Here is a 27,573-nt window from a genome sequence, read left to right as displayed (position 1 = left end):
TAGATGGATGTAAAAATATCAATTGATTTTCCTCCTATATATATACAAGTGATGTTCTAGACATAACATTAACACTCTTTAATCCACTCCTAAAAGATTTGCTAGTAAAAACCAAAAAACAAGAAAGCATTAGAGCACATCATGATCGTCTTGCATTTATCAACAATCATTCATAACACATATTTAAGCTGCATCAATCTATCATACAAGAACACTTAAAAATGTGTATCAAACTCATTGTACATATCTTATGATCATCTTAATGGAATCAATTAGATACTCCTAAGGATACAAAAATGTAGTTCACACTTTTAAAAATGGCAAATAAAACTTCCACCGCTGGGTCCCACATTCAAACTGACGTGTTACTTACTAATCACAGACATTCTACTGTACTAAAAATCAAATTTGGATAAATGCAACCATAATTAATTTACTTGTTGCCCTCTAATTATGTATGTCAAGGAGTGTAGTACTTAGAATCATCAGTGGAAGAGTTGCTTGGAGTCATTGGTCTTGACGAGGGACCCACTCGGTGATTTTGAAGGGTTACAAATGACTCCCTCATTGCAGACATTGCCTCAAAGAAACGAGTGCAAGATGCCAAAGCTACTGGGATTGGTCGAAGCATTTCCTTCAAACAAATTAGTCAAAAACATTCAGTACCCAGCCTTGCAAGTTGTACATAATGAAAAAAAAATTGTTGCATGGAATTGATTACAACAACAACATCGTCAAGCCTTTATCCCACTATGTGGGATCGGCTACATAAATCCATTTTCTCCATAGTGTTTTGTTAAGAGTCTGATTCTCATTTAAATCTAATAAAAAAGATCTTTTTTTAATATTTTCTAATGAAGACTTTTTTTGGTCTACCTTTACCTTTCTTAACATAGGTAAAAAATAATACATCTATTCTCCTAACAGAGTCATTAGAAGGCCGATATTTTATGTGACCAAATCATATAAGGAGACTCTCTAATCTTACTTTCTATTGGAGCTGCTCCAACATTTTCATGTTTATACTCGTTTCACATTTTGTCTACAGGAGTGAAGGCACCCATCCACCTAAGCATTCTCATCTCCGCAACACTAAACTTAATTTTATGCTTTTCTTTTAATGGCTAACATTCTGCGCCATAAAGCTTTACAAGTCTCACCACCATCTTATAGAATTATTCCTTTAAATTTGAGGGGTACTTTCTGAGATTATGAGCTTCTTCCAAATAATTCCCAGAAACGTTGGCATTTCCAACTTTCAAGGGGCAATAATATTAGAACGGGATGAGTAGCTATGGAGGAGAACTGATGGCAAAATTTTTGTTTCACTGGTCATAAGTTTAACATTTTTGTATTCTCTAATCTCTATATACTTCTTTAGTATACTTTCGTCTTCTATAACTATTTATTATGCTTCCAACATGACAAGTAGTACGTGTAAACCCAGACATTTTCTTATTCAGCATAAGAGATGTTCATTTCAACTTACCCCCCATACTGACGGTGCTTCCCTAAAATTCTGGCTCCATTGGAAATCAGCAACTGATGCAGTTAAAGCTCCATAGTCACTTGCTGCCTTCAGCAGCAATTCTGAAAATTGTTTCTAAATAAAAACATGCGAAAGACTTAGACTTGCTGAATTGAGATTCATGTACGGAATAACAAGAATTTTGAAATTACAGGGATAGTAAATGCCTGAAAAAACATTGAAATAACAATGGTGATTTTAATAATTTGGATAGCTCAATATCTAAATGTAATCAAAATAGAACAGAATGTCATATGAAATTATTATTTTAAAATGTCAATGAACCAAAACACTTGGTATTTCTTAATAACATTACATTATATGAAACCCGTGAATGAACCAAGCACACCATAATGCAACTTTCTCAATAAAATTGAGGGAAGATAGTATTACTATATATAGTATAGCTGACAGCAGAAATTTTATTCATTAATGGATGAGGGCCAAAAATACCATCAAAGAAAGAAATCCAAAAGCTTTCCACAATGAATGGAAAAGTTGGATTCCTGAATCCTAGCAGCATAGTAATATGTTCTTCAGTACATACTATATGATATTTAGATAGATTGCAAACAATACTTCTAAGCCAAAAATTTTGTAGTTGAATGTACAGGTTTTATCCTACAAAAAATAAAATGCTATCATCAATGACACTCAGACTTGCAGAAATTTGAAGAACAAATAGAGCATGTCGTAAAAGGCCTCTAAAGCCTGACCAAATCACATTAAATTCATCAATATTCTTCATTGAATGAAAATCTAGTTAGTCCAGCCAATATGGCCATTCTAACAAAAAGTTTGTAAGCCATATGACTCATTAATTTAATTTCCTTTAAATTAAGTTTTTTATCAAGTAAACTAATTGAAATTAGGAAGTTCTGTTCTGGCACCTCTTCTGACTTCTCAGGATCAATCTCAGTACTTATATGTCAGTCATGATGCCTTGCTTCCAAAGGCAAATTTCATTCCATATTGACAATAGTCCATGAAATAATTGGAATTTTATCAAAATAATTCACAAATTTATTTAGGCTTGTGACAGGGTTAATGATGATGATGATTTTTAAAAAAGTATGGCCTTAGGACTTTTTTTGAGTTTTGAATTGGATTTCTCCCATGATTTCTTTCAATTGCACTAAATAGCCATCATTCTAATTTATGATAATTCATATCTATTATAAGTTGGGCTTTAAACATCCTTTGCCCTTTTTTAAGCAAAGCATTAGAAAAAAAAATCATAAACTGAGATTCAGTTCAACATTTTGGCTTAAATTTGAAAAATGCATAACCTTTAAGCTCTAACATCCAGGCTTGAGGTAAAAACGGAAAAATGCAAAAACCGAAATTCCAACTCGGGACGCTAGGTATCCAACACAAACTGTAATTAAGAGCTATCAGCAAGATATAAAAAATAAGCGAACATAAGTGTTGATAAGATTTCCCTTAACAAAAACCATCCACTTATACAATATATGACCACGGTAAAACTGGCACTAATTTTACAAATAAAAACCAAGGTTTAAAAAGGTAATATTGGGAATAAAGGCATTTTTTCTTAGCGAGGCGAGGCTTAAGTCTCAAGCCAGATCAAGGCGAAAGCCTCAAAATAGAAAAATTAAAAAACCAAAAAAAATATAAATAACTCATAAAATGATAAAAAAATTAAGTAAATTAATAATTTAAATTATGAAAATAATGACTTGTTAGAAAATAAATGTTAATGGAACACAAGATTCAAAATAAATAGTCATAAAAATCACTCTTTCTCTATCAACTCAATTTTAGCCTGCCTAAATGATGTATCCATGCAATTCAATCATAGAAAAAAAAAAAATTTTTGATATGAAGGCAATTCAATCATATTAATTTTAAAAAAAAAGTGAAAGCTTTAACAAATACGATTTAAAGGAAAAAGAATTATTCGTGGTGAAATTCATTCAAAAATGTGCAATTGCAATTAAAGAGCCCTGACAATTAAAAATTTTGTATTCCTAAAGAAGAAAGCTATAGAAAATAGAATTTATATCTCAGTGCTAAAAAACTATGAAAAAGAATTATTTATAGTGACCAACTAATTACTTCCGGCATAACCTAAAGTAGAAAAAGTAATAAAATAAGATGAAACTGTTAACTTTAACAAATATAAATTAAGCTAATCAAACTTCAACATAAATACTTGCCGTAAGAAATGCAAGTCTTAAATTTCATAATAACTTCTCACAAAGCTGTTTAAGCCTACATAGGAACGAAAGGGAAGATGGATTGGTACCTACTCAAGAAGAACTCATCCTTCACAAAGAGAAACTCGTCCTGACACAAAGCAAGGTCGAAGCAGTCAAGATTGAAGCAGGTGAGGTTGAAGCAATGCACATGAAGCCGAGAGTGTTTCCTTCGCTGCGAGCTGCAGAAGGGTGGCGAAGATTGGAACAAATGTTTTGAACTGACAAAGCCCTAAATTTAATAAGCGCTCTTGACTCTTCCAAACTTAAAAAAATAAAATAAATTTGATTTAGGTAGCGCCTCTGTGGGCTCCAAAAATTTGGCCCCGGCCTCCCCGCCGAAATTTTTGGGCTCCGAAAATTCGGCCCCGGCCTCCGCCCACAATGTATTGTGCTTTTGTCTTTCGGTGAGGGAGTTTTAACGGAATTAAGTTCCAGGGTAAATTTTGGAAGGCAGATGGGTTTGTAGGTAAGACACTAACTAGAGATTTCGCCCTCCTTTTGCGAGGACTTTATCATCAAAGGAAGGACCTGATAGTGACATGAAGCATGCAAAATTGAATGATTCTGTAAAGTCAAATAATGATTAGTTAAAGAGATGTTTCGTCTTATCATCTCTACATAAATACTGAAGACTACATGCAACTGCAAGTGTCTGCAAGTTGCCATAAAAAACCCGTTTATCTGCTGCCAGCGAAAGGCCCCAATGACATCATTAACCACACGAAATTGAATGTCTTTATAAGTTATTATGTAGAATCAAAGAATGAGCAGTTGAAGAAGAAAGGATGTCTTATCCTATCATCTCTTCAGAAAAGCTGGGGTTCCCCAAAATATACTACACCATTCGAGTAAAGATCTGAAGATAAGTCACGCCATTTGAGTAAAGGTCCGGAGATCAAACCCCGCAACTCAATGTTCTATATATGCATAAGAAATACTTAGAACGAGCCTTTCAAGCATGCCGTCATGGAGCCATAAGACAAGCTTCTATACATCATATGCATATCAGATACTATAATGTAACTGAGACATTGAAGATGACCTTGCACTCTGTCTTGTTCATGCCTTAAGAAGGAGAATATCGTGAGGCGAATTGAAGATGCGGAAAGCCAACAGCACATCAGCTGAGCCTGTAGTCTCATCAGATAAGGATACCTCATCTATCACAAAATGACCACATGTGGTCTAGATGTCTTCATCCAATCTAAACAATGATCGATTGATTCGTGAATCCGACCTTCCGAGGAATGAGAAAAGGGAGCCTACATCAGAATAATAAGGTGTCTCATGAAAACCAGATAACAACACAATGATTCACTTGTAAGGAAAAGCAAGGAATCGGTAGTAAGGACCATGGGCTGTTAAAGCGCAACACCATGCCACCGGATCTGTAACACTCGTACAGACAGAAAGAATGCATCAACAAAGCCCGAAATAAAGCCCCGCGCATTCAACAACAATAGTCACCAATACAGTCGGACACCCCTTTCCATTGCATGCAAATATTTTGAAATGCTCTCATACATGCATTACAACATACATTATAGGAAAAAATAAGTATATTATCCAACATTGCATTTACAAGTAGATGCATCATATGTGAATAGCCAAGGGTCTTTCCACATGCATTTGTAGGATGACGAGGATTTAATTCTAGCATGTCCATTTGGCATTGCTATTGCATTTGAAAAAAAGACCTTCAACATGCATTTGTAGGATGTCAAGGATTCCATTCTATCATGTTCATTTGGCATTACTATTGCATTTCAAAATGTCCTCCGATGTATATTTGTATGATGCTAGGAATTTCATTCTAGCATGTCACTCTGACACTACTATTACATTTCAAAATAGCCTCATACATGCTTTTGTAGGATGCTGAGAGTTTCATTCTAGTATATCCAATTGACATTTCTATTGCATTCCAAAATCCGTTCTCCTGCACATACTTGTAATATACAGAAGGTTTCACTCTAGTGTGTCATTCGACACCACAATTGTATTTAAAAAATCAAATCATGCGCACACATGACTATATCGTGCGAAATGCATCCAACGGCATATACCCACGTAGGCCCTAGCGAGCGTGTTGTAGGTATAAACGTGACGTTTGATAATGTCGCGCGGGTTAAGAAATAAATTTAGATTCAAACCTAATTCTTTGCCAACAAGTAGACAGAGTCGACAAGGTTCAATGAACAAAAATTAAAATAACCCATGAACTCCCCGATGATGGCCCGGGATGACGAAATCATGGGAACTTGATCAGGCTCATCATCACTCCCCCCACCTTTTGCTTTAAGTGCAAAATGGTGAACTTTTTAATTTCAAATATTAAAAATTTCAAATACCAATGCTACTATTATATGCCAAATATCATATATCCACGATTACAATGTATCTGATCGACGATTAGCCTTAATCAAAAGTTCTCTCTCATTATCGGGAGGGATAATTAACTATAGGGGCTTACACCTATAGGAAACCAGAACACAAATCATAAATTCATCGCAAAATGAGAGCAAAATCTTTGGGTAGTATCTTATTTCAAACCCAATCTTCCTTATGAAAATTTATCCCGGAACTTAATATGTTAAAACTCCCTTGAAAGAAGAAGAGGCCGAGGCGCGAATTTTCGGAGCCCACAATGATATTGCACAATACTCAAATAATTCTCATCCAACCAACTGACACATTTGACGCAATTGAATATTTACATGTCTCAATAGTATTATGTATATCAAAAAAGAATCAAAATTAGCAATCAAATCCCAAATACATAATCAACAAATTCAAGATTCCAAACAATGTGCAAAAAATTGTTTGATTTAAATAAATAGCATAGAAACAAGTCCCGATAGTCTTCAGTGTCAGAATCAACGGAGAGCAATTCAACAATCCTAAATTAATGACTCCAACTATAGGAAATTGCCACAAGTCACATCTCCAATAGAATCTAGAGGTGCTACAGTGCCAAAATCACAACTAAGGAGAACTTAATATTTTTTCTAGTGTAAAATAAGTGGGCTTAAAAATTTTTAGGTCTGACAAATTGTTTGGCTGATAGTTGTCTGATAGATTTGTACATAATTATCATAATAACTTTTATATCCACTATCAATGGTGGACAAAATCTCATTTTCTATGATTGCTTCTAGAATAAGATGTGTTGAGCTATTTGGAAAAATGTTGTAAGTGAATTCATTAGGAAAGGGAAAAAAAGAAAGAATCCAAGCCATTAGAAGAAGGTTCATGAAATAAAATCAGATGCATTGGAAATTTCATTAATACAAGAATTAATTGAAAATTTTAATTTCTAAGCATTTATTCCAATGTACAACATGCTTTTATATGGTTCCCACTTTTTCGAATCTAATTTCTTCAAGGCATTAGTCAGACAGCATTAGTCAGACACCTTTCCAAATTTAAATGTACTACTACTTATCACTTATGTTTGCATTCTGTATATCTCATATTCACGTCAACAATAGACTTATAATTAAAAGTTAATTTTCATTCAAATCAGGAAAAGTAATGCAGATCATGCAAATGATTGATATGATATGAGGTGAGTGATTGAAATACTAACATGCATCCTAAGAGATATTAATAAAGATTCAAAATTAATTCCTAGAAGATGATAAGATAAATAAAATAGAACATAAACAAGCCACACAAATAGATACCCATATAGATAGAAAATCTTTATATAAAAAAAAAACTAAAATAGCCTAAATATTAGTTATGATGAATTAGGTATTTTTAGATTTGATAAAAAAATATAAATTTTTAAATTTCAAATCCAGTTTAAGGCATTCGACATTAACAAATTGTTTAGAATATTAACAAAGTTTTTAATTCTCCACAGATATATTTTATGAATTTGTTGGTAAAGAAATTATGAACCAAAAATAAAGTTAATCTCAATTTAATTTTATAGAGGCAATTTTATTAAACACTTCATCAACAATTAAATCATCACATTCTTCAATGAATTTTTCATTTTTAGCTGACGTGACTAGTTGAAATTCATATTTGAAAAGGATTCAATTTCTTTTAAAAGCTCATGTTCATATTCAAGAATAAATTTAGTTTCTATTAGAGTTTTAGGCTCACAGTCAAGAATATACTTAGATTCTCTAACTGCATTTTAAATTTAGACATAATATAAGGTTCAATTTTAGAGTGAATTTTATATTGAGAATTGAACTCGTAATTAAACTCAATTTTTAATTCAAATGCTGACTCTTATTCAAGCATAGAGCAAGGTTCATGAATATCGCCTAACATAGCATAGACTCAAATTCAACAATATTAGATGTAGATTCATATTGTAACAGTAAATCTTCTAAATCTCATATACCCTCAAAAGAATACAAGATGTTAGCTGATTATGAAGCATGATGTCTTAGGGTCTAAGTCTTTTAATGCAACTAAATGTTACAAGAAATAAAATTCAGTCACTCAAATTCAAAATTCACAATTTACAACCTAAGAACTCTCTAACCTCGGCATTCGTGCCGGGCCGGCAAACCGCCCATACACGCTTTTACTAGCATGGTAGGAAGGGAACCCGGCACGACACCTACGATGAGGTAGGTGAGCGACCTCTCGGCTCCAAAATCCTATTCTCGATGTTCGTGTCGAGCCGGCAAACAGCTTATACACGCTTTTCTCTAGCGTGGTGGGAAGGGAACCTGGTGCGGGGCCTACGGCGATACCGGGATATTCATAAGTATCCGCTCGCGAGGAAACAATTGCTTCTCTTTTGCAACAGGTACTGAAGACCCATACACGCTTTTCTCTGGCGTGGTGGGGACAAAAATTTCACGGCCGCAGTGTCCTCATACGAGGGCACCTACCGTACACGCTTTTCTCTAGCATGGCGGGAGGCCCAGCATTTTTGTAGTTTTCCCCTAATAGGGGGAGCCGCCGGGAGGCTGCCGAAATTTCGGGTGAATGAATAACTACACTCGGACCTGTTTGAACTCAAAAGAACAAAGAACATGGACTCAAATGAGAATGAATAGTGGACTTGAAGGCTTATGCTTGAACAAAAACTCAAATGATTAATAAAAGATCAAACCCAAATAAAATAAATTCAAACTTGAACCAGGAATGAATATCAAATGAGCATAAATTGAACTTGCAAGAACAACAGGGGACTCGACGAACGGAAGAGGCTCATATTGAGCTTGGACTTTATTTGAATATACTTTGGACTTGAACTAGTGTTTTGAACTCAAAAAGGATAAATGAGGACTTTGTACAATCAATACCATTTGATTGAAAGTGAATACACCAGAAGTATATGATATGCATCAAATACAAATATCTATGAGTCATTGTAGAAGATCTGTCATGCACTCAAAATGTCATCTACAAGGCAAATACAAAAGAGAACTGCAACAAGTGCAAACCCCTACGAGCTACCGTAAGAAATCCGTTACACATCCAAAGTATTGCCTAAAAGAAAAAATACATAATAACTACAATAAATACAAATGCCCGTGGCCGGCACTAGAAGATTTGTATGAAGAGCAATAACCATGAGCAAAGATATCATATGATCAACTACTTACGAACAAAGGCAGGAGATTCGTTGGTGTACTACAACCTACCTGCAGAAAGCAACAAGCAGTGCAGGACAATCTACCTGTACAAAACAGCAAACAACTGATCCAAAAGCTGCTACAACACGCCACCGGATCCGCAACTTCTATGCAAGCGGATAAAAGGCGTTTACAAATACTTTCAAAGTACCCCGCACTTGCACCGTAGTTTGTATACACATAGGTACACTAAAAGGGGTAAAAGCAATCATAAAACCCGCAAGGGCCCCGACGAGTTTGTTATTAGTACACACATGACGTCTAGGGATGTTACGCGGGTTATTAAATTTAAACTCGATCCTCCTAGGCAGGTAAAAAGGAGTATACATGGTATAATTATAAAATGCCCCCAAACACCTGCAAGGCCCCTGACGAGCGTGTTATTGGTACACACGTGACGTCTAGAGATGCTGCACGAGTTATTAAATTTAAACTCGATCCTCCTAGGCATGTAAAAAGGAGTAGAGAGGGTATAATTATAAAATGCCCCAAACTCGATCCTCCCGGCGACCAGTATATTTGTTTTAATACATTCATATTAGGCTTTCAATGCCTATAACAATATGAATTCACTAATAAAGGCACAAAGCCTACGAACCTGATCCCCTATCGGCAAGTCGATAGGGTCGACAAGGTTTAAGACATAAATATTTTCAAATGACCTCAAACACCCCGATGATGGCCGTGTTGATAGAAAATCTCAATCAGAGGGGTTAACTCCAGATATTTTCAAATGCCACCTGAATACCCACAAAATTCAAATCTCAAAAAATCCAAAACTCCACAAAGTCCAAAACCCAACAAATCCCAAATTCTAAGATATTTAAATTCTAAATCATGCATCAATCACTCAAAGCAAAATCTATCCACCCTCCGCGACAGTTTGCCGAGGTGAACAAATCAAAATTTACTTCAACTCACAACGAGCCAAATGCCTAGTCGAAAATATCACTATGATCCATTCTCAAACAATCTCCTGCCAATAAGGACGTGGTACGTGTTCTCTAATTAACAGTTTTGCCGCCAAATAGCACCGCAGGATAAACGGTTATGACCCGGGGCCCTCTGAACCGAGTGGTTTTGCCACCAAATGACACCACGAAATACCAGTTATTGCCAGAGCCAATACGCTCCTTAGTGGCATCAAATCCTTGAGATATGAATCAATATGATATAATCGATAGGGCAAAAAGCCCTCTGTTAGCTTAGGTGGATTCAAATTTGTCCCCTTAGACAAATACTCACCCCAAGTCTACGAGATTCCCTTGGACGAAGCAACCCATGACTGCCAACAAGGATCCTTCTATCAGGTTGGGTCGACTAACTCCTCTGACTAAGTAGACCAGGGACTACGATGGCCAGGGACGACGGAATCATGAGATCTTGATCGGGTTCATCATCCATTCCCCCACCATCCGCTTTAAGTGCAAGATGGTGAAAATTTCTATTTTAAATACCAAACCTACAAACTCCTCTAAATTCCCAAATTCTCGAACCATTCCAAATGCCCAATGCTGCTATTATATGCCAGATAACACTTATCTCGACGTATCTGATTGACGACTAGCCTTAATCAAAAGTTCTCTCTCGTTATCGGGAGGGGTAATTAACTATAAGGGCTTGCGCCTATAGGAAACCAAAATTCATATCATTAAAGTCCTCGCAAAATGAGGGCGAAATCTCTAGGTAGTGTCTTATCTACAAACCCATCTGCCCTTCCAAAATTTACCCCGGAACTTATTTCATTAAAACTCCCTCGCCGAAGATAAAAGCAACAGACAGTGCGGGCGGAGGCCGGGGTCGAATTTTCAGAGCCCACAGCTTCAAAATGGAAAAATTAAAATACAAAAAAAATTATAAATATCTCATAAAATGATAAAAAATTAAGTAAATTAATAATTTAAATTATGAACATAATGACTTGTTAGAAAATAAATGTTACTGGAACACAAGATTCAAAATAAATACTAAAAAAATCACTCTTTTCTCTATCAACTCAATTTTAGCCCGTCTAAATGATGTTTCCATGCGATTCAATCATAGAAATTAAAAAAACATATATTGATATGAAGGCAATTCAACCATATTAATTTAAAAAAAGTGAAAGCTATAACAAATACGATTTAAAGGAAAAAAGAATTATTCGTGGTGAATTTCATTCAAAAATGTGCAATTGCAATTAAAGAGCGTAAAGAAGAAAGCTATAGAAAATAGAATTTATACAATTATACCTCAGTGCTAAAAAACTATGAAAAAAAATTATTTGTAGTGACCAACTAATTACTTTTGGAATAACCTAAAATTAAAAAAAGTAATTAAATAAGATGAAAATGTTAACTTTAACAAATATAAATTAAGCTAATCAAACTTCAACATAAATACCTCATGTAAGAAATGCACGTCTTAAATTTCATAATAACTTCTCTCAAAGCTGTTTAAGCCTACATAAGCTCGAAAGGGAAGATGGATTGTTACCTACTCAAGAAGAACTCATCCTGCATAAAGAGAAACTCTTCCTAACACAAAGCGAGGTCGAAGCAGTCAAGATTGAAGCAGGTGAGGCTGAAGTAATGCACATGAAGGCGAGGAGTGTTTCCTTCGCTGCGAGCTGCCCTGTGGCGAAGATTGGAACAAATGTTTTGAACCGACGAAGCCCTAAATTTAATAAGCGCTCTCGACTCTTCCAAACTAAATAAAATAAAATAAAATTAATTTAGGTAGCGTCTCAAACTTTCTCAAGGCGTATGCCTCAATGAAGAAAATCAAAAGCCTCGGCCAAAACCACCAAGACTAAAGCCTCGAGGCATCTAAGCTATGCCTCGAATCTAGGTGCGCCTTGAGGCGTATGCCTCAAACAACTTTTTAAACCATGAGAACAAATGAAATTTGGATCCTCAAAAAGCTCCCATATAACTCTGCACACAATCATATCACCACCTATTTCGTGTTGTTTGTTCATATAAGGGTTGAGTTTTAGGCTAGCGTACAACTAATGTTACCTATATCCTTTTAATCTGTCTTTTTCCCACCAAATGCTAGAAATACTATACTCAAACGATGCTTCTTGTCCCCATTTTACATGCCTAAATCAACAAGATCAATTGAAATTACCTCATTCTCCTTAGATTCAGACAGGCATTTTGTCCTGCAGTCAACATGGGCTTCCTTCTAGTTTATCACACATCCATCTCCTCATTCACATGTTACATTCAACTTTTTAGCATGTATTTTTGCCGCCTATAACTTACATTATATAAAGTCATATTAAACATAAAGCATTCTCATATGTTATCACTAATTGATTAAACAATACTTTTTTAAATTTGCTTATTCCCTTCAGAAGAAAAGAATCAGCTTCTCAGCGTTCCGTAGGGAGCGGATGAATTGCTAAAAGTATACTAAAAATAGCTTTAAATCTAGAATGAAATGAAAAACAAAATTTTGGATTTCAACTTCATCTCATTTCTTCGGATGAAAACACCCAACATTCTCCCAAACTTGGATTTAATTAAAACTAACATTAAATTGGATTGATTGATTAATTAATTAATTATATTTTAATTAGATGAACATTAGGGATAAATTAATGATTTAGATATTTGATAAAACTGATTTATAAATCTAATTAGTGATAGAATGGGTTCATAACAGATTGATTATGATAATTACGGATCTACTTGACTAAAATTAGTATGATAATCAGGTATTTAATTAGTCATATATTAGACTATGATGCACTGACACTCCTTTCTAAGGAGGTATGTAATGTCTAACACGTCGAATAAGGACACACATCTGACACAGTTCAAAGACATGCATGCGAACACAACAAAGGCATGTCCAACTAAAATAATATTTAAAGAAAATTGAACAAACGCGTCAGACATATGTGTCTTAAATATTTTATTTAAAATATTATTTCTTATTTCTTAAAAATAATTTCTTTAAAAAATAATATTTTTATAAGAAAATTTCTCAATTATGTTGTAAGTATGGTAGGTCCTCTATAAGCATAGAAGCACATTCGCCTTGTCGGAGCTGAAAATTCTACTTATCGAGTATAATTAAAGTCCTCTAATTGATAACTTCAAAGCACCCGACAATGATAGATGGGTATGAAGGCGACTTGATGTCTAGAAAAAACTTATTGATGCATCATCAAAGGAAGGACCTGATCGTGACGTGAAGCATGCAAAATTGAATGATTCTGTAAAGTCAAATAATTTAGTTAAAGAGATGTTTCGTCTTATCATCTCTACAAAAAAATCGAAGACTACAGGGAACTGCAAGTGTCTACAAGTTGCCATAAAAACCTGTTGATCTGCTGCAAACAAAAGGCCCCAATGACATAATAAACCACATGAAATTGAACGTTTTTATAAGTTATTATGTAGAATCAAAGAATGAGCAGTTGAAGAAGAAAGGATGTCTCATTCTATCATCTCTTCATAAATGCTGGGGTTCCCGAAAATATGCCGCACCATTCGAGTAAAGATATGAAGATAAGTCGCGCCGTTTGAGTAAAGGTCCGGAGATCAACCCTCGCAACTCAGTGTTCTATATTGCATAAGAAATACATAGAACGAGCCTTTCAAGCATGCCGTCATGGAGCCATAGGAAAAACTTCTATACATCATATGCATCTCAGATACTATAATGTAACTAAGACATCGAAGATGACCTTGCACTCTGTCTTGTTCATGCCTCAAGGAGAATATCGTGTGGCGATTTGAAGATGAGGAGAGCCAACGACACATCAACCGCGCCTTTAGTCTCATCAGATAAGGATACCTCATCTATCACAAAATGACCTCATGTGGTTTATATGTCTTCATCCAATCTAAACAAGGATCGATTGATTTGTGAATCCGACCTTCCGATGAATGAGAAAAGGGAGCCTACATCAGAATAATAAGGTGCCTCACGACAACTAGATAACAACACTATGATTCACTTGTAAGCAAAAGCAAGGAATTGGTAGTAAGGAACATAGGCTGTTAAAGCGCAACACCGCGCCACCGGATCTACAACACTCGTACAGACAGAAAGAATGCATCAAAAAAGCCCGAAATAAAGCCCCGTGCATTCAACCACAATAGTCATCAATACAGTCGGACACCCCTTTCCATTGCATGCAAATATTTTGAAATGCTCTTATACATGCATTGCAACAAGCATGATAGGTTATATAAGTATATTATCAAACATTGCATTTACATGTAGATGCATCATATGTGTATAGCCAAGGGCCTCTCCGCATGTATTTGTAGGATGACGAGAATTTAATTCTAGCATGTCCATTTGGCATTGCTATTGCATTTGAAAAAAAGACCTTCAACATGCATTTGTAGGATGCCAAGGATTTCATTCTAGCATGTTCATTTGGCATTGCTATTGCATTTCAAAATGTCCTCCGATGTATATCTGTAGGATGCTAGGAATTTCATTCTAGCATGTCACTCTGACACTACTATTACATTTCAAAATAACCTCATACATGCATTTGTAGGATGCTGAGAGTTTCATTCTAGTATATCCAATTGACATTTCTATTGTATTCCAAAAATCGTCCTCCTTCACATACTTGTAATATGCAGAAGGTTCCAGTGTGTCATTCGACACCACAATTATATTTCAAAAATCATATCATGCGCACACATGACTGTATCGTGCGAAATGCATCCAATGACATATACCCACGTAGGCCCTGGCGAGCGTGTTGTAGGTACAAACATGACGTCTGATAATGTCGCCCGGGTTAAGAAATAAATTTAGATTCAAACCTAATTCTTTGCCAATAAGTAGACAGAGTCGACAAGGTTCAATGAACAAAAATTAAAATAACCCATGAACTCCCTGATGATGGCCCGAGATGACGAAACCAATGGAACTTGATCAGGCTCATAATCACTCCCCCACCTTCTTCTTTAAGTGCAAAATGGTGAACTTTTTAATTTCAAATATTAAAATTTTCAAATACCAATGTTGCTATTATATGCCGGATATCATATATCCATGGATACGATGTATCTGATCGATGACTAGCCTTAATCAAAAGTTCTCTCTCATTATCGGGAGGGATAATTAACTATAGGGGTTTGCGCCTATAAGAAACTAGAACACAAATCATAAAGTCGTCGCAAAATGAGGGCGGAATCTTTGGGTAGTGTCTTATTTCAAACCCAATCTTCCTTATGAAAATTTAACCCAGAACTTAATCTGTTAAAACTCCCTCGAAAGAAGAAGAGGCCGGGGCGCAAATTTTTGGAGCCCACAATGATATTGCACAATACTCAAATAATTTGACGCAATTAAATCTTTACATGTCTCAATAGTATTATGTATATAAAAAAAGAATCAAAATTAGCAATCAAATCCCAAATACAAAAACAGCAAGTTCATAATCAACAAATTCAAGATTCCAAACAATGTGCAAAAAATTGTTTGATTTAAATAAATAGCATAGAAACAAGTCCCAATAGTCTTCACAGTGTCAGAATCAACGGAGAGCAATTCAACAATCATAAATTAATGACTCCAGCTATAGGAAATTGCCACAAAGTCACATCTCCAATAGAATCTAGAGGTGCTACAGTGCCAATATCACAACTAAGGAGAACCTAATATTTTTTCTAGTGTAAAATAAGTGGGCTTAAAAAATTTTAGGTCTGACAAATTGTTTGGTTGATAGTTGTCGGATAGATTTGTACATAATTATCATAATAACTTTTATATCCACTATCAATGGTGGACAAAATCTCATTTTCTATGATTGCTTCTAGAATAAGATGTGTTGAGCTATTTGGAAAAATGTTGTAAGTGAATTCATTAGGAAAGGGAAAAAAAAAAAGAATCCAAGCCATTAGAAGAAGGTTCATGAAATAAAATCAGATGCATTGGAAATTTCATTAATACAATAATTAATTAAAAATTTTAATTTCTAAGCATTTATTCCAATGCACAACACACATGCTTTTATATGGTTCCTACTTTTTCAAATCTAATTTCTTCAAGGCATTAGTCAGACACCTTTCAAAATTTAAATGTACTACTACTTATCACTTATGTTTGCATTCTGTATATCTCATATTCACGTCAACAATAGACTTATAATTAAAAGTTAATTTTCATTCAAATCAGGAAAAGTAATGCAGATCATGCAAATTATTGATATGATATGAGGTGAGTGATTGAAATACTAACATGCATCCTAAGGGATATTAATTAAAGATTCAAAATTAATTCCTAGAAGATGATAAGATAAATAAAATAGAACATAAACAAGCCACACAAATAGATACCCATATAGATAGAAAATCTTTATATAAAAAAAAAACTAAAATAGCCTAAATATTAGTTATGATGAATTAGGTATTTTTAGATTTGATAAAAAAATATAAATTTTTAAATTTCAAATCCAGTTTAAGGCATTCGACATTAACAAATTGTTTAGAATATTAACAAAGTTTTTAATTCTCCACAGATATATTTTATGAATTTGTTGGTCAAGAAATTATGAACCAAAAATAAAGTTAATCTAAATTTAATTTTTATAGAGGCAATTTTATTAAACACTTCATCAACAATTAAATCATCACATTCTTCAATGAATTCATCATTTTTAGCCGACGTGACTAATTGAAATTCATATTTGAAAAGGATTCAATTTCTTCTAAAAGCTCATGTTCATATTCAAGAATAAATTTAGTTTCTATTAGAGTTTTAGGTTCACAGTCAAGAATATACTTAGATTCTCTAACTGCATTTTAAATTTAGACATAATATAAGGTTCAATTTTAGAGTGAATTTTATATTGAGAATTGAACTCGTAATTAAACTCAATTTTTAATTCAAATGCTGACTCTTATTCAAGCATAGAGCAAGGTTCATGAATATCGCCTAACATAGCATAGACTCAAATTCAACAATATTAGATGTAGATTCATATTGTAACAGTAAATCTTCTAAATCTCATATACCCTCAAAAGAATACAAGATGTTAGCTGATTATGAAGCATGATGTCTTAGGGTCTAAGTCTTTTAATGCAACTAAATGTTACAATTAAAATTCAGTCACTGAAATTCAAAATTCACAATTTACAACCTAAGAATTAAACAATTGATTGCTTCTTTTTGATAAAATTAAAAAATACGTAAATTCAAACAAACAATAGTTTAATGGTCATCTAAATTGAGGAAATTATGCAAGAAATTAAAAATATAAAAGCAATCAACAAAGAATCATGTTGTAATTAGGAAATCCAGTTGCAATAATTTTGATTTAATTCACGCATGCAAAAATCAATCTCAAATTTTATAGACAACAAAGAACAAGATAAAAGATTAAACAAAGAAATCCAAGCCTTATGCTACTAAAAGAAGTAGACATCTCTTGAAAACAAGCAAGCACACTTACATCATACTTGACGAATTAAACATCACCTTACTATTCAATCTTGAGAGGGAAAACATAAATTTTATTAAGCATAAAGTTCAACATTACATAAGTTGGATCAAAATTTGTTTGTGGTTGACACATGATCTTGCTAGTAAGTAACCCTGAGTTGAAAACTTACGGACCATGTGGGTTTTAATTGAGTATAGAGAGTGAGAATGTTGTCCGTTTAAGAGAGAATAATATGGAAGATAGAGAGAGAGAACTAGAAAATAAGAGATCTCAAGTCTCGCAAAAATAATTTAGAAGGATGTTGAAATCAAATTTGTCCGTAGATAATACCTAACCTTATTAACAAGTAACCTCGAGATGAAAGCTAAGGGTACAGAGTGGATTTTAAGTATGGAGAGTGAGAATACTACAAGTCTTATGAGAGAATAATATGAAACCTAGAGAGAGAGAGAACCGAAAAATAAAGATCACAAGTCTCAATATGCCAAAAAGATTTAGAAAGATCCCAAAATCCCAAATATGTCTCTTCACCCTTTATAGGGTTTGGAGGGCTACATGAAATACTAAACCTTAAAAAATAAAAAATAAACAGAATACAATAGATGATGAGACTCATTATAAATAGTCATGAATATATGTCCTAGCCAATTAACCCCCAAATGGAATTTTGTCTACAATATGACTCTGGATCTCGGAGCAAGTCCATTAAGCAAGTCTTCATAAGCGAGTGCATAGGCGAGTCCTTGGGTCTCAGTGTACAATATGATTCTATGAAGATGAATTCTCTAGATGTGATGGCTAGTCCATTTCAAGTGAGATTCGAACCTCTAAAAGCAAAGAAGATGAATCCTCTTGAGTGACAATAACAACAGGTTAAGGACTGTCTAAACGTGAGAGATTGTTACTATTGCTTTTGAGATGTGTTTGTTTTCTGTAGCTAGAATGATGAAATCACCACAAAGATGTGATGAAATGAACCATCCAGGGCAACTTGTGCAGTTGCACGAATGACATGAACTAGATCACGGTTTCCGCCAAGTTAGGCATAATCTAGGCAAGGATAAACCCAAAGAAGTTCAACACTTTCGTGAAGACCATGTAGCTCAACATTCAGTCTCCTCTACTCTTCAGTTAGTGCGATTATTCATAAGTGAGATGGCTGCTATCCACAAATGCACCCCGGCTTTTGCCGAGATTCCATATTATTTTCTCATATGATCCGTAACATTCTCACTCTGCATACTCACTTAAAACCTACTTGGTCCCCTCAACTTTTATCTCAAGGTTAATTACTAGTATGGTTGGGTGTCATCTACAAATAAATTTGAATCCAACAAGATGTCTCAAATTTTGTATTTATAAGTATCTATTTCTCAGAATGGTCATCACCAAATGCTACAAAGAAATCTTAGAAAAATTACAGCCAATAACAATCACGGGGAGAGGAATGGCAACAGCAGCATGGGTTGCAAGGATAAACATTGTTAGAAATCAAATATCTTTGCACAAATCCTGTCATCCTCTACCATAGCTGAACAACGCTTTCAATGATCCAAATGCAAGCCCAAAAGATAAGAACAAATCAAACACACAGTCTCGAACCATATTAAACCCCCACTCTTAATGAACTAAGCAGCAAATCAGATATTTGAATGAATAGTAAGCCAAACCAAATATGTGAAACAGGACCAGAAGAATCAGAATATTAGAGAACACATATCATTCTCATAAGCAATATCATCAGAGGCATGTTTACATAAATGCCTAAAACATACGTGCTATATATAATCTGCAAAATAAAATAAAAATAACGTTCAATTTGCTAATATGCTCATCTCAGCACAAAATTTATGTTTCAACTTTCCAACAAACGTATACTTGCAGATCTTCATCACATTGCATGATCGTGCCAGCTTCTCAACGATAATTAAAAAACCTACATACACTATTCAGTTAAAGCAATAAAATTTTCAGTATTTAGTTTGAAGTTCCAAAGAATCTTCAAATGTTTGGCTCTTTTATTTTTGCTCTGTTATCCATGGAAATATATTTATAAAGTTAATATCCAAATGCTACTCCTGACTATTAAGTTCGTAAAAATTTAAAAAAACGATGGCTTCATAGTTGTAATATAGATTAAAAAAGGTCTCAAATGTAAGCTTTCTATCTCCTCATTCTTTCAAGCAAGTGATTCAAGTGGACCAATGAGCATTAGCTCGATTGGTATTGCCTCCACCCCACAAACTGTGAGATTAGGGCCTTAACTCGCACCAACATTGTTTCCAAAATAAAGCATAATTCAACGGAAGGAAGAAATTAAAAGAGGAGAAACATTGCTTGATTGTTAATATGCACCTGCAATTTGATTTTCACCTTCTTTAATGTCCTTTAACTCACATACCAACATACAACAGATCCTCATAAATTTTTAGTTAGCAAGATGTACTAAAAGCATCAGGTTTTATATCAAGCCATTGAATGAGAAAAACTGAGCTTCCCAACACTTGAAACTCGGTCTTCAATCTTCAAACACAGTTTCAAAACTAGTTAAGAGATCCCTCTTAAATATACTGGAAACGAGAGAGAAGCCAAAAAAGAACATACATTTATAGAGTGAAAGGATTAAATCTCAAAGAAAAATATCTTGAACAAGCAATTACAGTAGTTAGGAATGCGACAAATTGAAATATATCAAGAAAACTTTTTTCCACCATGTAAAATATAATATTTTAGCATCATACCTGATATTCAGCTTCCACTGGGATGCAATCTAAGGAATAAGGCTGTTGAAGTCTAGCAATAATGCGATCCTGGCAAAACAGAATATATTATTTCTTAGAATGATACTTTCAAACATGCAGCAAGCCGCATTACAACAATCAAGTAGGCTGACCACATAATCCATTAATTGCTTGCAAGAGGACCACAAAGTATTTTTGCATACATCAAGTTATGTAAGCTTCATAAATTTTTTTAGTTTTTACCAAGTTGCTAAAAGAAATAGCGAAAGAATTACGTAAGGACTGTGATAAAGCTTTGTTTATTTCCTTATGAACCTTCACCGCACGTCAATATAACCATTATTGCTACAGATTCAAAAACAAAACTGGGAACTAAATGTCACTATCACAGGTTTAAGAAATGGTTTTACTTTTCCCGGTGAAAATTGATGTAATGAGGGGCATTACTCACAACCATCATCATAAAAAAGGGGCAAATAACAGTGATTACAAAGCACAGGCCAACAGGACTGAAAATATTTGACAAGATAACCCGAGTCATGCTCTAAATGCCATTCAACATGATTGCCACATAATACAACGTGCCATAAGGTTCTGTTATTTTCTTTTATTAGTTGCCATTATTCTAGTTTCGAATCCCAAGATATGGTTCTTTCCCTTTTGGGTTGGTTAAATTCACAATTTAGAGGGGATATGCAAGGCATCATATAGCAGGAAATTTAGGGCTACAAACTAATCAAACCGAGCAAAGTTGGAGGCTATTCAAGCTCTAGCCACCAAAAGAATGTATGAGCTCGGCTCAAGCCTGATTCAAGCTTTTATGACAATGTTCAAGCTTGATTCATTTAAATTCAAGCTTGCTCAAACTTAGTTTGAGCTTAGCTTGAGCTTGGTTCATTTTGGGATCAATGAGCTTCAAACAAGGAACTCATTTTGAGCCTTAAGAAGCCACCTTATTGAGTAAAGCTCATTGAACTTAAACATAATACTTTAATTTTTAAAACTTTTAAAATAAACTTTAAGAGCTTAAACTAATATTTTAGTTTTAATAATTATTAAATCAAACCTTAAAAATCACATCCTATAAAACATCCAGCCAACATGAGCTTAGTCGAGCTAAATCATCAGCATGCCCACCACTCAAGTAAGTTGCAACCTAAAACCATGGAGTTTTTTTTTTTTCATTTAAACAATACAAAGTTAAGTTTTTTTTTTTTTTGATGTGGGAGTAAACGGCTATGATAATGGAGAATTGAGCTGTGAAATTGGGCCACGAGAATTCGGTTACAGAAGTTGGGCAATAGGAATGGTAAATGGTAAAATATAAACTATTATATATTAATTTTAGATCATAAGATTATAATTATTTATTTATTTTTTAATTCTAAACTTTAAAATTTTATTAGAAACTATGTCACACTCATTTTTCTTCCTTTTATCTTCATGACCTACAAGATTCTAGCATACTCCTTTCAAAGTAAAAGTAACTCTACAAAAACACTATGGCACATTCAATGGTTTCCCATCCAGTCAATCGCCAATTTATTTTTGGTTGTCGCCTCTCTTAATCAGTAATCACATCATCAATTGGATCATGTTTGCCTTCACCCCATTAACAACTATTCAACATTAACCACTGCAACCACAACAACTTTAAAGAGTTGACCTACTTGCACAAAGATCATAGCTTTTTGTTGTTCAAGTTTACTATGATAAGAAATATTGCTTTATCAAGGCATGTTCAAATCTCTAGAATTTTCTATAACTCTTCCATACGAGGGAGTCCTACAAAACTACCTCTTTCATAGATCGGATCATTTTAATTTTACATGCCAACTTGGATGTTGAAAGTATCATTTCAAAAAAAGTGATATGATTAGGTAGAAAGGCCTGCCTCCTTCATATGACACTTGGGCAACCAACAAGGAACTAGGAGCTGCTCGTGTGCGGGGAGAAACAGAGACGAAGAGCATTTCGTCTTCATTTTATTAGCGTGAAGAGGAGCGTGGTCACAGGATTTACACAGGGATCGCAAGATTTCCGCCAGAGAGGGACGAGACAGCTCGGCCCCGTTTTGTAGAACTGTGGATTGGATTTGAGCGAGATTTTACGGTAGGCTATGTTACACCGATACACCTATTTATGAAAGTGAGCTGTATCGGATACATGTCGAACACAAATACGCGTCCGATAGGGCACCGATACATGTCGGATACGACAAAGCCATATCTAAAGGATCTAGTTCTAGTGAAGTGCAATAAGGATGAAAATCATAAGTGCTTTTCTCAGAAGAGGATATTCAACATAGTTAGAAGAGATATTTTGATGAGCTTTTCAATAAAAATTATGATAATATGATTGACTTTAGTGACCTTAGCATCCTAAATGCTAATAAAGATCTTTATTTTTATTGTTATATTAGTAAAACCGAGAATGAATAGACTTTAAATAAAATGGAGTGTAAAAAAGCAGTGGTACCTAATAATATTCTAATAGAGGAGTGAAAATGCTTAGAAGAGCAACAAATTTTTGGCTTACTAAACTTTTTAATATTATTTTAAAGACTAAAAAAATGTCAGATAAGTGGAGGAGTGTGTTGGTTCATATTTTTAAAAATAAATGTGATGTACATGAATGTGCGAATTTTAGAAGAATTAAGTTAATGTGTCATACATTAAAAACTAAAAGAGAAATTGACCATAGACTACGATGTGATACTAATGTTTCTCAAAATCAGTTTGGATTCATGCAGAGTAGGTCTACTATGAAAGCTATACATTTGTTGAGATGTTTGATGGAAAAATATCTATGTTGCACCGATATGGATACGGCGACACGGATACGACACGATACGGATACGGGACACGTTAATTTTTAAAAATATAGGATACGTGTACGGTGCGGACACGGCATTATAATTGTTAAATCATACATAAAAATTAAGAAAGCAATCAAAGCATAATATTTAAAATTAAAAAAAAAAAATGACTACAACATCATTTGTAACATTGTAGCTTATAATATCAAAATATAAGTAAGCATTAAATGTCTAGTACAATAACAAAAGCATAAACATAAATTGTCTATAACATGAAGTTTCAATTATTCAATAGAATGAATGATATGATTAGCTTCTTCACTGGTTTGTCTTTGAACCTCTATATCATATATCTTCAATAAATATCATATCTTCTAATTCAGGTTCATCAAGTGAAAGATTAGTAATTTCTAATATTCTCATATCATCAAGAGATTCAAATCCATCTCAGAAATGAGAGAACCTTGCTCGCAGCCATGGAAGCAAATATGACACTTCTTTTTTTTTGGATTTGTTTTTGTTTTTCAACGGACACGCGTATCGGATATGCGTGTCCTTTTGAAATTAAATAGTATTTTAATTGGCGGCTTGGGCGTATCCAACACGTATCGGTGGCGCATCCGTGTATCGGTGTATCGGATACAGCACGCCTTCATAAATAGGTGTATCGGTGCAACATATAAAAGTATAAATAAAGGAGGTTCTATATATGATATTCATTGATTTAGAGAAAGCATATGATAAAGTTCCAAAAGAAAAAAATGAGTTACTAATACTTATATTCAAGTCAATAAGAATATGTATACAAGAGCTATTACTTGTGTTCAAATAGAAGGTGGTTTGACCAAGTATTTTCCTATTTCAATCGGATTACATCAAGGATCAACTTTAAGCCCGTGTCTTTTTTTTTTTTTTTTTTTTGCCTTAGTCATGGATCTTCTTACTAAACATCTGCAAGAGGATGTACCTTGGTGCATGTTTTTTGCTGATGATACTCCTCATGTTGATAAGACTATAGCAAGAGTTGAAGCAAATTTGAATAAGGAGATCAACCTTAGAATCTAAAGATTTTCGTTTGAGTAAATCTAAAATTGAATATATTGAGTGTAATTTTAGCAGTAATAGATCTAGTGGGCTGATGGATTATGACTTTAGACGATCAAGTCATTAAAAAGAGTGCACGTTTAGATATATCAGGTCTATTGTTCAAAGCCATGGTGAAATATATGAGAATATTATTAGAAGAATTCAAAGTTGTATGTTTGAAGTGGAGAAATGCATTGGGCCTATTGTGTGATAGAAAAGTACGCCTCAAACTTAAGGAAATATTCTATGAGATGGTGGTAAGACCTGCAATACTTTACGGTGCAAAATATTGACCATTAAATGTGACACACAAATTAAGTGTTGAAGAGATGAGGATGCTCAGGTAGATGAGTGGCTCTACACTTAGAGACACAACATGAAGCGAGCATATATGTATGCATTGGAATTGTCATCTTAATTATTAGCATAGAAGTTGAAGTTGAGAGCATCTGACTAGCCTATGATGACTTCAAATTAAAGTCCATTTACTGCGTTACATCTAGAAGGAAGCCAAAATGCTCTTTGATTAAAATAAAACTGGAGTCAAATTTCTTTATTGGAGGGCTTGCAAGCTTAGTGAAAAAAAAAAAAGAAATATAACAACAAATATCAGTAACAACTTCTTCACTTCAATGGTCTTATTTATTCCTTAACTGCTAACTCAATACCAGCTACACCACAGTGGTCTTATTTATTCCTTCATTGCAAACTCAATGCCAACTTCACCACAACAAACTGAATATCCTAGTAGCTTTATGCAATAATGATATATGGCAAATTTATATTTCTCCACCAACTACACCAATGTAATTTCATTTGGGCCTCACAACATATGATCATGTTGAAGACAAGCTAAATAATGAAATTATCATTGGCAAAAAAGGGCGTCATCAATGCTATTATCAAAGTAAAAAGTGCTCTTGTTCTCATGCCATCAAAGTTACAATACATTATCCTAATTTTTTGTAGAAATAAAACTACTTTATCCCTTCAAAAGAGAAAGATCTTATCCCATGGAATTCATTCAGTGTTACCCATCACTCAATAATCATAACTCACAACCACAATTATAAAGCATGTTTTAGATAACATTTCCAAAATCACGCATTAATGAAAAAACACACTACTTGATTACAAGCATAGTATCCACTAGAAATGGCGAAGATTTTTTATGCATGTCAACCTTTAACAAATGAATTAAATATTGATGGCTGCAAATTGTGGAATTTGATCTACTAGTATTCCCTAATTTCAAATTTCACCAAATCTCCCATATCAAAAGATTAAAGTTCCTATCATAGCTATTACTTCTTCATGGAGTAGATCATGCCAAAACAAAAATCCATAATGGTAACTGATGTAAGAGAAAACTAAGAAAAAAACTCAATAATAATCCAAAGATTCCATATAAAGTGAGGATTAACAAACTAAAGTATGTTATCTTTCAGTAGATAAAGGTATAAAGTGATATTGTTGAGAAATAATTATTTTTTACCAGACATATACCTTATTTTGGATAACGCCTTTCAGTATCGCTGTAATTCTGGCCAAGGACTCGCACTTCTTCTCCATCTCACTCACATGTGTAAGATGTGCCACATTCTTATCATCCTAATCAATTCCAAGTAAACATGTCAAGAAGAAAAAAACCAGAAATACAATCAAGCTGCTGTACAGTTACCATGAGAAGAAAAATAGAAGCAAAATAAGCCATACTATATCACCTTTCTTCCTTGAAGTTCTACTTGCAAATTCGCAATGCTTCTCTGAACAACCGTAAGCTCTCTTAAAACCCTAATCAACTCATCACTTTTGTCACCAGAGGAGCTTGATGAAGACTTTAGCTCTTCCTGTCAAGCGCATGATATTAATAACCGTTTAACAACAGAGGAACTTAAAAAAGACATGCGCTAGCTGAAATATGAAGGTAAACAGAGTGAAGGAGTTCAATATGATAAACATATCACATACGATGGACACACTAGAGATCAACTAGAGAAATAAAATCTATTTTAACCTATTCAAACCAACAATCTTGCAGGTACAAGTCTTTAAAAAGCATAATATTTCAAATCCAAGAGCAGAGAAATAAAATGCATCCTCATAATTGTTATACTCAATTAAGTTCTAAAAAGCAGTTTTATAGGCAACACAATTAGACAGGTCTCTAATTGAATAATCATCAGCTTGGTGCAAAATAGCTCCAACTGCTTCCATAGTATTTTAGTTGCAATATTTTCGTGTAGAAACGATGCAAATACGTTCCTCCGCAAGTTTCTAATAAGAAAATTAGGAGAGCTAAGTTCAAAGCAGGATCGCCCGCCATCGTGTTTCACCGATAGCAAATACAACACAGTAATTGTTAGAAAAAGCGGCATTGATATGCAATTCCATCTTCCGAAATACCGAGTGATATACAGTGAATTCTACAAAAGAGGAGGAGGAGCGATAGGGAAACGAAAGGAAACAAATCCATGAGAACGCAAACTCAAACCTCGACAGGAGGTATAGAAAAACCTAGATCAGAAGCGATGGAAAGGGCTTCCGCCATTCCTCCAAGTCTCTTCGAGGGCTTCTTCCCGGCCCATACCGGATCTCCAGTGATCGACATTCCCAACAAGCCAACAAAGTCAATATGCGGCCGGAGGGGAGAAAGGGTGAGGCGACACGACGAGAAAGAAAGGATTAAGGAGTATTGCCCGTGCCTGCAGCTTCAGAAAAGACAAATAAGATAAACCTCAGCCGCGTACATCAAACGCCCCTCGGCCATCACCTACGGTGAAGGTTGAACAGCCGCTGATTGCCGATCTGTGCTTGATGATACAGAATAGGAAGGTCATCAAGCAGAAGAGTGCAGATCAAGAACCCCTTTGGCCTTCAAACGGCCGGCTCGGGAAAAAAATATGTAAATTTGATTTTAATAGCCACGATATACCTTTGTAGGAATATATTTAAGATTTTATTTTGGATAAAATTATACATGTTATAAAAAAAAATGAGACATAACTCTCAACATATAATTTTTGTGAATTTCTTAAAGATGGAGCTGCTCTTTAGCACATTTTCTCTCTCTCAAGATTTCAAAGCATATAAGATCATTAAGTTTATACTTTCCAAACATAATCGATTAGTAATATCATATTTTTGGTTATATGTATT

General features: G+C 34.3%; 1 protein-coding gene across 1 annotated transcript; it reads right to left on the bottom strand.

Annotated features, from left to right (window-relative positions):
- Positions 1-129: 129 nt before the first annotated feature.
- Positions 130-27,329, bottom strand: LOC110097208 (AUGMIN subunit 2). Its single transcript, XM_020823468.2, has 6 exons — positions 26,909-27,329; positions 26,139-26,264; positions 25,921-26,025; positions 20,511-20,579; positions 1,490-1,603; positions 130-634 (listed from the first exon to the last, which is right to left on the bottom strand). Exons 1-6 carry the CDS (start codon positions 27,023-27,025, stop codon positions 461-463), a joined length of 705 nt encoding a protein of 234 aa, XP_020679127.1. The 5' UTR covers positions 27,026-27,329; the 3' UTR covers positions 130-460.
- Positions 27,330-27,573: the final 244 nt, after the last annotated feature.

Source organism: Dendrobium catenatum, unplaced genomic scaffold, assembly GCF_001605985.2.
Source record: "Dendrobium catenatum unplaced genomic scaffold, ASM160598v2 fragScaff_scaffold_853, whole genome shotgun sequence".
Classification (NCBI taxonomy): domain Eukaryota; kingdom Viridiplantae; phylum Streptophyta; class Magnoliopsida; order Asparagales; family Orchidaceae; genus Dendrobium; species Dendrobium catenatum.
This window is presented reverse-complemented; position numbering and strand designations above follow the sequence as displayed.